The 11920-nt window shown below is 44.9% G+C and overlaps 1 protein-coding gene across 3 annotated transcripts in view; it reads right to left on the bottom strand.

Moving 5' to 3' along the window:
- Positions 1–5230: 5230 nt before the first annotated feature.
- LOC140398353 (solute carrier family 15 member 2-like) overlaps positions 5231–11920 on the bottom strand; it is a 689895-nt gene continuing 683205 nt past the window's right edge. For all 3 annotated transcript variants that reach the window (XM_072486942.1, XM_072486941.1, XM_072486943.1), the window contains one exon: positions 5231–10744. In XM_072486942.1, coding sequence (XP_072343043.1) covers positions 10538–10744 — 207 coding nt within the window. In that variant the 3' untranslated portion in view covers positions 5231–10537. The remainder of the gene's footprint in view (positions 10745–11920) is intronic.

The following is an 11920-nucleotide window of genomic DNA, read 5'->3' as shown; positions in this document are numbered from 1 at the left end:
TCTGGCCCGTGAGGGTGGGGTATGCGCCATAGTGCAGGGCAAGTGTATCATGGGAGTTCAGGACTTGACCGCTAACATCACTAAATTTATGGATCACATACGGGATCACCTGGACGGAATGCAGGATCCTGGCTCTTGGGGTAACTGGGGATTTGGAGGTTGGAAGGACTGGTTGATAAATATGGTCATGTATTTAGTGGTGGCTATCGGCTGCATCTTTGTGGGCCCAGCCATCCTTAAATGTGTGATGGGTAGAATGCGGGGTACACTGGAACAGATCAACGCCCCTAAAATCTTAGCTGTCAAAATCCATGAAGGTGCAGCAGATGAAGGGGGGCTACGCCAGGAATTGGAAATGCAGTGACAGATCTTTTTAGATGAGGGGTCGTAGCTATGGATTGGATAGTTCGGTTATCATGGAATGATAAAAGGAGGGAATGACGAATGTGATATAAAATAGTTACTTTAGAGATATTAGTTACTGTAATGTAAAGATAGGCCAGTCTCATTCTGGTGAGTTCACAGACAAAGGATTTCAGACCGCATGGCAAAGCAGGAAGAGGTGTGTCCACCATTGGAGGAGAAAAGGATGCTGGGTAATAGGGGCCAGAGGAAGGGATTGGAAGTGAGCCAATCAGAATGTCTGACTAGGTCAGGAGGGGTATAGGCTGACCTATGGGAATCGTGTATGTGAAACTTGATACCATTTGAGTTGATTTGCAGAGATCCCTTTGTCTCTTTGTTCATTTGCTTTCCGGGATGTAGGAGACTAGATGTGTCCTATGCTTCTGTGAAATGAAACAAGCTTGCAAGCTAAATAAAATAACTAATGCTGTACCTGCAAATCCATCTCGACTTTTATTGAGGCCAGACTGACGGGTAAAGAAACTTGGGATTCTACAGCATCATGCAGGAGTCAATCACTGACTGTTATCAGGCAGAACACTGTCCCTGTCCAGTGACTAACCCACTGACCACCAGCCAACCAATCGATCTGACTACTTCCAAACCTAATTCCTAAGATCCACCGGTGCTGAGGAGTCGGGCTAAAAACAAAACCTAGGAACACAGTGTCCTGACAAACACATCCTGATCATGGGTCCATGGACCAAAATAATAAAATAACATAAAAGAAATGGGAACAAAGGAAATAAACAGGAAGGACTCTTACATACCTACTCCCCTTCATCACAAGGTACTTGACACAAACCACAAAATGCACATCCATTCATCCTTCCTTTCCCGTTACAAATATTCACCCAATTCTTATATCTGTCATTTAGCAACACTTAAATTCACGACAATGCATCCATATAAATGTTGCCTTTCCAGTAATATGCAAAATGTTTATGTTGACAGATTGCCAATGGATTAATCTTGCATTCCAAGTTTCAAACCTTTTCAAGCACATTATGATCGGTATAGACTAGGCGTTGCTTATTATCATATCGGACATAAACTCCAAAATGCTGATGCGCTAGCAGCAGTGCTAAGACTTCCTTCTTAATGATGGAGAACTTTGTTTGGTACAGGCTTAGTTTCCCACTGGACTCTCTATTCCTGATTTGTCATCCTGAAAGCAGTCTTAGCCTGAGAGGGAAATGAAGAGGTTTGAATTAGAGGAAAAAGCAAAAGAGAGGGAGTTCCAGTTTAAAGCTCTAGAAGTTAAAGGAGAGCTGCCCAGAACAGAACCCAGTGGGGATATGCTTAAATTTTTACAGGCCCTCCTGAAATTTGAGGAAAATGATGTAGAGGCATTCTTCATGGCATTTGGGAAAATGGCAACTCAAATAGAGTGGCCAAAGGAAAAACGGACAATACCCATGTAACATAAACTGATGGGGTGGGCACGGGAGGTTTATGCTTCCATGTTAGAAGGGGTGTCTAAGGATTATGATGTGGTAAAAAAGACTATTCTGGGTGCATATGAATTAGTTCCGGAATCATAGAATCATAGAATTTGCAGTGAAGAAGGAGGACATTCGGCCCATTGAATCTGCACCAGCTTTTGGACAGAGCACCCCACTTAAGCCCACACCTCCACCCCTTAACTCAGTAACCCAACCTAACCTTTTGGACACTAAGGGGCAATTTAGCATGGCCAATCCACCTAACCTGCATGTCTTTGGCACACAGGCAAGGTTTTGTAATTTAAGGAAATAGTCACGACAGACTTATATTGAATTTATGTTGACCCTCTTATGGACTGACCTGATTAATTCTCCACTTCTGTATGCTTCATTGGGACATCCTGTGTTGCCCTATTACGTATTTTTAAAAATTTCTTTTATTTTCATGTACTAAATGATCTGTTTGAGCTGCTCACAGAAAAATGCTTTTCACTGTACCTCGGTACACGTGACAATAAACAAATCCAATCCAATTTCAAAAAAATAAAGCAGAACAATTTCTCTCACACACACACACTTGCCCCTCCCGTTTTTCCCACACACACACACACTCACTTTTCTCTCACACACACACTCATTTTTCTCACATGTACCCCCGCCTCTCTGTCTCTCACACACATACACTCTCAGCTTGCTCTCACCTCTCTCTCTCACACACACATTCACCTCTCTCTCTCTCACACTCTGTGGTGGACATTGTGGTGCTGTAGGTCAGACCTGCCTTCAGGCAGAGAACTGAAGAAAGATTTTCTACACCAAGAGGCTTGGCCAATAACTTAAGTAGCATTTGGAAATCAAAAAACACCAGCATGATGCCAAAAAATATCCAGTCCTGTCACTAGTGTGGAGTATTGCTCTCTTTGGATCTGAGGATTGGACTCTGAGATGAGAGGAGTGTAATGATATGTATACATGTAGATAACTAAAGGGATCATTATAATATATAGCTGTAACACTACTATTAGAGGGCACCACTAGATCCCACTATAAGTATCGGCTCCCAGAGGATCTGGGTCTCTTACAACGCAGGAGTGACTAGACAGCAGTAGTGTATGATAGGTAGATCACAGCATGGTTAGCACATGTAGTTTTGAGTCAGCTGATACATTAATATTTAATTCCTTGATTACTCGTGATAGTTCTGTAGACTGTTGAGCTCAATTATAATTAATTGTTACTTAATAAATTAGTTTGCTTTAAGTTGAAGACTCGTGGTTTCTTCAGGATCACTCTATCAGACCTTCTGGATATACACCAACTAGTAACAATACATATTACTGAACCCAGTAATATAACAAGGAGGATAAGAGCTTTTGAAACGTGGGTAATGGTGGAGGGTGCTCAGAAGCTGCTGGACGGACAGAAAGATAAATGAGTGGGTTCAATCTTGAGAAGATGTTCAAGACTTAAAACTCTTCTCAAAATTAGGTGCAGTGTGGTGGCGAAGTGCTTAATATTGCTACCTCACAGCACCAGGGACCCGGGTTCAATTCCGGCCTTGGGTGACTGCCTGTGTGGAGTTTGCACTTTCTCCCATGTCAGAGCTGATTTCCTCTGGGTGCTCCAGTTTCCTCCCACAGTCCAAAGATGTGCAGCTTACGTTGTGTTACAGGATAACATGGATATGGTGGGAGAGAGGGCCTAGATAGGGTGCTCTTTCAAACTCCCTCTGCACTGCACAGATTCTGGGCGGGATTCTCTCACCCTGGGTCCGGGCCGGAGAATCGCCAGGAGGGGCACGAGCGGCCACGCAAATAAAACTGAGTCCCGCCGGCACCGTTCACACCTGCTCTTACCCGGCAGGACCTCGGCGTGGATGCATCTGGGGGTGGCCTGGTTGGGGCGGGGTTGGGGGGGGAGGGGGCTCCGACCTCGGGGGTGGGCCTCTGCTGTGGCCTGGCCCGCAATTGGGGCCTACCAATCGGAGGGCCGGCCTCTCGGGCTGGGGGCCTCTTTTGTTCCGCGCCGGCCCCTGTAGCCCTATGCCATGTTGCGTCGGGGCCGGCACAGAGCCACAGCACATGCTCGGCAATCGAGCTGGTCCAACTGCGCATGCGCGCGTTGGCGCCAGTTCCACTGCACATGTGCGGACCCCGCGGCGCCCATCTACGCCGGGATCGGCAGCTGGAGCGGCGTGGATCACTCCAGTGCCATGCTGGCCCCCTGTAGGGGTCAGAATTGCTGCTCCAGAGGCCATGTTGACGCCGTCGAGAAAAACGCTTCAGGATCACAGAATCCCGAATAATCTATAAAAATGGTTGTTCAGTACAGTTAGAGACAGAAAGCCAAGAACGGTTTCGGCAACAAAGACCTGACGGCCTTGTCCTGGCAATAATTGAAGGAGAAATGGAGGGAAAAAACAGAAGAGGAAGAAGAAAAATTAGACGACGGCTAACATTGAGACATGGCTGGAAGAAAACCAGAGAAGAAGCAGGATTGGCGGCACGGTGGCACAGTGGTTAGCACTGCTTCCTCACAGCACCGGGGCCCCAGGTTCAATTCCGACCTTGGGTGATTGTTTGGAGTTTGCACTTTCTCCCCATGTCTGCGTGGGTTTCTTCCGGGTGCTCCGATTTCCTCCCATAGTCCAAAGATGAGCAAGTTAGGTGGATTGGCTATGCTAAGTTGCCCCTAGGTGGGATTGCGGAGATAGGGCAGGGAATGGGTTTGTGTAGGGTGCTCTTTCAGAGGGGCGGTGCAGCCCGATGGGCTGAATGGCCTCCTTCTCCACTTCTATGATTCTATGATTATGCCAATAGCCCTATTAAGACAGTGGTGAAAACAAACAAATGAAAGTAAAGATCTACCATATGAAAGCTAGGTGGATTTACTGCAAAGGACCTCAGGAAGGATCTGACCACATGCCAAAATCGTGAAGTCAAGTCATCAACATCTTCAAGCAGATCAGTATGTGGAGATCAAAACTTAGAAGGTTCTTCACTCAGATGTGCCTCTACAGGCCTTGCAACCAGTTGGGACAGCTCTGCCAGTAGCTTCAGGTCTCTAGAGCTCCCAACTGAGGTTCAGCCACAGCAAGTGGGTCTTGAAGCTCACATCCAGTCTCATGCGGATTGGAAGATCAAATGTAGAAAGATAAAAACTAGTGAAGAGGGAGAGAAAAACTATTCCTTCAGCGTTTAGTTTTCTTGCTCTAAAGAATGAATTTGCATTTCTGCACCATTTTTTCAGATCATCAGGGCATCCTAAAGTACGACACAAACAATGAGATTGTTTTGGAATGCACTCACTGCTGTAATGTCACAAATCACCGCAATCAATTCACAATAAGCCCCCATAAAAAAAGCAATGAGATAAATGGCTCGGTTAATCTGTTTTAATGATATTGATTGAAAAATACATAATGACCAATACACATGGAAAATTCTCTTATAGTTGTAAACACAGTTTCAGGAAGTACAGAAGAAAGTTATTTTTGATGATATTTGGCTGAAGATAGCAGCAAGCTGTCACCAACATAAAACATAAAATAAATACAACTTTGCTCCAGAGTTTCAGCATTTAGGTAAAATTTGGTTTGAAGTGCTCACTCCTGGGCTGTTTTCAACATCGCTTGCTTGTGTTCCATGGAATCCATAGAATCCCTACAGTACAGAAGGAGGCCATTCAGCCGATCGGATCTGCACCAACCCTCCGAAAGAGCACCTTACACAGGCCCACTCCCCCACCCCACCCCTGTAACCCACCTAACCTGCACATCCCTGGACACCAAGGGGCAATTTAGCATGGCCAATCCATCTAAGGATCTTAACACAACCATAAGATAATACAATTTTTTTCCCTAAATGCCAGGGTGGTTATAGCATCAGGCAGCAGTGCTGTCCTTACATTCCAATGTGACAACACTTCAAAGGTACTTCATTGGCTTAAAATGAAAGTTCTTTTCAAGCTTAGTCCACAACCGTGGACGTAACATTCTAGACAATCTAACCTGTAGATTGAAACTAAAATTAGCACTGAATTATGTGGCAGGTCCTTCGCCACCCATCCCCAATATTCAGGAGAGTCCAATCATAGGAGTACTTTGTAAAATAGCAAAAGGATTTTCCTGTGAGCCCATAACCCACCTAAACTTTTGGACACTAAGGGGCAATTTAGCTTGGCCAAGCCACCTAACCTGCACATCTTTGGACTGTGCGAGGAAACCAGAGCAGCCGGAGAAAACCCACGCAGACACGGGGAGAACCTGCAAACTCCACACAATCACCCAAGGCCGGAATTGAATCCGGATCCTGGTGCTGTGAGGCCAGAAGATCAGAAGATAGAGCAGCTCCCATTCAATAAATACACAGGCTGTGGTGTCTTCCATCTCCCTCTCAATGCCAATGAACTTCAATTAAAATTCACAACAGATCAGTCAGCATCTGTTTAGATTCATGGGGCCAGATTTCCTGGCCAATCTGCCAATGGGATCTTCACCCCCCCAACAAAGGGGAACATCGTAGACAATGTGGGACCGGAAGATCTCGTCAGCAGCCAATGGCGAGCCGCCTCCACCACTGGAAAACATGCCGCGGAGGTGGGGGGAAGAACTGGAACTTCCCGTCCATAGTGTGGACACTGGTTTAGAAATGATACAGCACTAATTATCCCCGCAAGCCTCCGACCTGTTTTAAGTATTTCCCGTATTGTCCCATTTTCCTCTTTCACTTGGAACATTCCTCAACTTCAACAACCTGGAATTCTGGGAGAATGTGAAAGTGTTTAAGTGGTTTAGGGCGGCACAGTCGCCAGCACTGCTGCCTCGCAGCGCCAGGATCTGGGTTCAATTCCGGCCTTGTGTGACTGTCTATGTGGAGTTTGCACTTTCTCCCAGTGTGCGTGGGTTTCTCCCAGATGTTGCGGTTTCCTCCCACAGTCCGAAGATGTGCAGGTTAGATGGTTTGGCCATACTAAATTGCCCCTTAGTGTTGAAAAGGTTAGATGGAGTTATGGTCATAGGGTGGAGGCATGGGCCTAAGTAGGGTGGACCCTTTCAGAAGTTTGGTGCCGACTCGATGAACCGAATGGCCTCCTTCTTCACTGTAGGGATTCTATGAAATATGGAATTACAATGAATTTTACAGCATAGAATCAGGCTGTTCTCCACCTGGTCTGTGCTGGGATTATGCGCCACACAAGTCTCCCAACATTTCTTCATCCAACCTTTAGGCATAAGCTTGAATTCCTTATTCTCTGATATACTTAACTAGTTTCTCCTTAAATGCATCTATACTAACTTCTCAGATACTCCATAGGGTATTAATTGTCATCACACTGGGTAAAGAGGTTTGTCTTCAATTGCCAAATGGATTTATTTGTGACTATCTTCTACTTATGGCCCTAATTTTGAACTCCCACAAGTAGAAACATCTTTTTTACGCCTATACCATATCACCTTTATGTCTTCTCTTTTCTAGACAACCCTGGCCCATTCAGTCTTGACTGGGTTAAATATTCCTTCTAAATTACAGAAAACATTGCAATTTGGCATTTGAGTGAAGGTAATGGTTATAACCTGCCCAGATCCTATTGGCTGGGGTCAATTGGTTACCCCATGTATCTTGGCAAATATGAGCTCCCTCGATGAGGGAAAGGGGGCAGGGCAATCATTAACCTTTCAGCTGTATGAATAGAGCTGGCCAGTGTGGTAATGGCTAGAGAGAGAACCAGTAGTGAACTACTGATGTAGTGTAAATATTGTTGGAAATAAAGTCACTTTCTGTTTGACTCCACAAACTCATGCTGGATTCTTTGTGGCCTTCACAAAAGTAAAGTTTCCTCGTTGACCCATGTCATACTCTCATTTCTTCTGCCACTCCCATAAAATGGTCAGCATCAGTAACAAGACATCAGTCGTTAGCTGTCAGAAGCTGAGTGAGGCATTTGGCTGACAGAATGCTTTCTGTCTGAGGCACTTGGAATAAAATTCCCTGAAATATATGTTGGCTGTGTTCAATTTAACATCCCTTGGTAACTATGGAGAGGTCCACAACTGAGTGCGAGGTTATTAATCTCCAGAGAATAATCAGATCAGTGCTGACAAAGCAATCACATAACACTTGACTTGATCTCCATTATTGCACATCATTCTTTTTGGTCACTTTATTATTAAATATTAGTCCAAACAGCAAGATGTACACATGGTCTGTGTACAACACCATTCACATGATACATTCAGAGATCGGCGTCAGACTGACAGGAACACAGTTACAGATGGTATTCTTGTAACATAGAGACAAAGTCATACACACATGTCTCACACACATACATAGGCATATTCACGCATATACTCACATACACAGAAACATATACACAACCATACGCAAAGATACTCACGCACACACACAAATACACAAGGTATACTCACATACATTACAACTCTCACACATATGCACTCACAGGGAGTGAGTAACATACTCACTCACACACACCAACATGTATATAGACTCACACACACCCAGAGCCAATCACACACAAAATCTTTGATACACAACTGGGAACCTTGTTTAATGTGTTGGGTCTGTGCGTTGCATTCATGTGTGTTCTGTCAATTGTCCAATAGCCCTGTGTTTTCAATATCTTCTGGGCCATTTTAGTTTTGCGCTTCCAGTTGAGTGGATGGCAGATTACCAAAGGTCTCTGCTGCCCTTTTACCCTATCACAAGTTGAGCCGATAGTATCAGGACATGTTTCAGTGACCAGTGATCACGTCTTGACTGAGAGAAAAGGAATAGGTTCCAAGTTGCTTGCTTACATATTGCCCATTGTCATTTTGCCTGCACTGAGAGTGGTTGTTCTGCCCACATCATGCTTGGACATGCTCCAGGCTTATTGAAACTGCCCATAAAACCGTACACTTGGTATGCCAAGATGGTCCATGCAGCTGAGCTCTCCTGGCCTCATAAATTGATGTGTATTGTGACACATTGAGAATAATTGATGCAATAAGACTGGCGACTTTCTGTGACATGTGACCTCTCTAGTGAAAGAGGTTGCAGTTTCCAGAGGACTGTAAGTCAGTCAGAGCAGTTGGGAACATTTCTGTCGGGAAATGAAAGAGAGCATCAAATAGTGTTTAATCTTGTTTAAATCCCAATGAGATGCCCTGTGATTGGCAATGAAGTGCAGGTCCTGCTAAATGGTGAGCACCAACAGGACAGCAGGCCAAGGGGGGCTTCCAATGGACCAGTCATCCAAACATAGCTAGACATGAAGGCCTTTGCATTCTGAAATGGATAATTGTGTAGAAAAGCCCTTGGTTGAGAGACTTAAGGGAGCACTCTGAACTGAAGTCAAGACACATCAGGACTTTCTGTGACATGTGACCTCTCTAGTGAAAGAGGTTGCAGTTTCCAGAGGACTGTAAGTCAGTCAGAGCAGTTGGGAACATTTCTGTCGGGAAATGAAAGAGAGCATCAAATAGTGTTTAATCTTGTTTAAATCCCAATGAGATGCCCTGTGATTGGCAATGAAGTGCAGGTCCTGTTAAATGGTGAGCACCAACAGGACAGCAGTCAAAGGGGGGCTTCCAATGGACCAGTCATCCAAACATAGCTAGACATGAAGGCCTTTGCATTCTGAAATGGATAATTGTGTAGAAAAGCCCTTGGTTGAGAGACTTAAGGGAGCACTCTGAACTGAAGTCAAGACACATCAGGAATTGATGGATAATAAATGACCAAGGTCCATCTAGTTCCCCTTCTATCACCCTACTTGTATGGCACAATAATACTGGAGTTATTGGCTAATTGTGGCAATAAATCTGTATGGATGAACCTACAACAGGCCCAAACATGGGCGGGAACCTGAGTTGGGGAGAATTTTGGGAGCGATAGTTCAGACTCAAATATCAATATGGAAACATGCACCTTTGAGTTTATTGTAACAGGAATTGTGTGTGTGTGTGTGTGTGTGTGTGGAGGGGGGGGGGGGGGGGGGGGGGGGGGGAGGTGTCCAGCTGGGTCTGACAGTAATGAGCTCTGAGGAAGTGACGCCCTGATTGAAATGTCTCAAGGCGCTTTGCTCCAGGCACCAATCTCTGAGAGTGGGAAGGGGCAGATACAGTGTGAATGGGTTGAGGGCAAGGGCACTGAGTTGAAGATAGAGGTATTCATGAGATCACAGAGCAGTTTGTTCGGGGATGTTTCTTTTTCCTTTACAAGGGTTTGTCAAAAGGAAATGAGGTAATTTTGAATATCCTGTGACTTCTACCTTATTGAGGTATTGAAACCACATATTGAGTTTATTGTTCATCCCAAACTAAGTCAGATTGCGGAGGTTGCACCTCTATTGCAGATCATACTTTCATCTGGAGCCTTGTTAGTGTCTGCTCGAGGTGTGTTGAGACAGAGTTGGTTCCTGCCTATATTCCGTATCATCACAATTGAACATATCCATTAACATCAAATATGCGCGCTGTCAGAGGTCAATAAATGGTTTAAAATAAGTGCTTTAAATTAACTTAATGGGAATGTAAAATAATGTGTTTGCACAAACACACACACAACACATATAGACAGACATGCGGACAATATGAACACACACATACCCACACCCTTTGTGCTTCTGCTCACTGTCCTTTTGACTTGGCACCCTCTGGACAAGTGGCCCATTTGGTTTCTGAAGAGCTACCTATTGGTTTTGCGCTCTTCACCTGTATAAGACGGAGCTGTCTTTAACTCTGAGTTCAGTCCATCAGATTCTTTCTCCTGGTCGGACTCACTGAGAGAGTTGTGCCTGGTATCGATCGGGTGGTATTTATAAAACCTTGCTGTGGCGATGAAAATCAATGAAATCAGCCCCATGAGCAAAGAGAAGATAAAGAACTCCACTGCCTGTTCCCGGGAGAAAAAGAAAAGAACTCACATTAGTGACTCTTACAAACATGTGCCTTGTGTAGAATACTGTATGCTCCATTCTCCAACTCTATGATCAAACATTAGAAAGAATAATTCCTGGTGAACATTATAGAGAACTAATTGTACCGAGAGCCAAACCAAAGCTTCAAGGTGAAAAGAAGTCCCGGGTTAAAGGAATATATTTATCACATATAAAAATACCTCAGACAACTCACATTATCCCCCACTTTACAACTAATATCTAGGATTTACCTATCAGTTCACATATGTTGCACTCAGCGCAGTAAACATCAATGTCCACTGACTGTCCGCACCATACATAGGTATGGGGTGGGGGACAGGGAACTTTGGAGACCAGTGGCTGGATTTTATGTCCCCGTGACAGACATGTTTTTGGTGAGAGGGTGGCACACAAAATACAAGGGGTGCTCAACCCACCAGCTTCACACCCAGCCTCCAAGTTGACTCCTAAAATATGGTCGGACAGTGAGTGCTGAAATTGACAGCCCACCCACCACATTTAAGTTAATAACTAAAGCACAAGTAGGCTTGTTATCAAGCCAACTGACTGGGATAATACGCTGCCCACACCATAAGTGGACAGGCCATTTTTTTGTAGCCAAGTTGAAAAAAGGCAGGAAGGGCTTGGTGGAGAGAGAGGGGAACATTAATCAGCAAGTGCACTGTGCACATTGGAGCATCCCCACTAGATGTCATCCCCCACTTTGAACTTCTCACAAGACTAAAATTCACTAAAACATTGCTGCGTCTGTGAGTAGGAGCTTGGTTTTGAGTGTAGATGACTAGTCGTAAATTATTTAGGACACTTGACAGGGACTTTTGAACACAGCTGACCCCTTCTGATCCATTCCCCTTATGAATAGAAAGCGTTTGTGGAAAGACTTAAATTCAGCCCTCTAACTCTTTGCCCCATCACCGATGGAGGAGAGAATGGAGCCATCAGCTGGTGAGGGATGGCCCCACAGTTTGCTGATGACTCCCTTTGCGTCCTCCACCAGGTTGTGTGTGATAGATAGGTGGTCGTCATGGCGGCAGATGGGAAGATGAGACCTGTCAGACAGACAGCTTGGAAGAAGGTTGCAGCGGAGGTCAGCAGTTATGGAGCCACCCAAAGAACATGGCTGCAGTGGT

This window comes from Scyliorhinus torazame, chromosome 21 (assembly GCF_047496885.1).
Source record: "Scyliorhinus torazame isolate Kashiwa2021f chromosome 21, sScyTor2.1, whole genome shotgun sequence".
NCBI classification, from domain to species: domain Eukaryota; kingdom Metazoa; phylum Chordata; class Chondrichthyes; order Carcharhiniformes; family Scyliorhinidae; genus Scyliorhinus; species Scyliorhinus torazame.
This window is presented reverse-complemented; position numbering and strand designations above follow the sequence as displayed.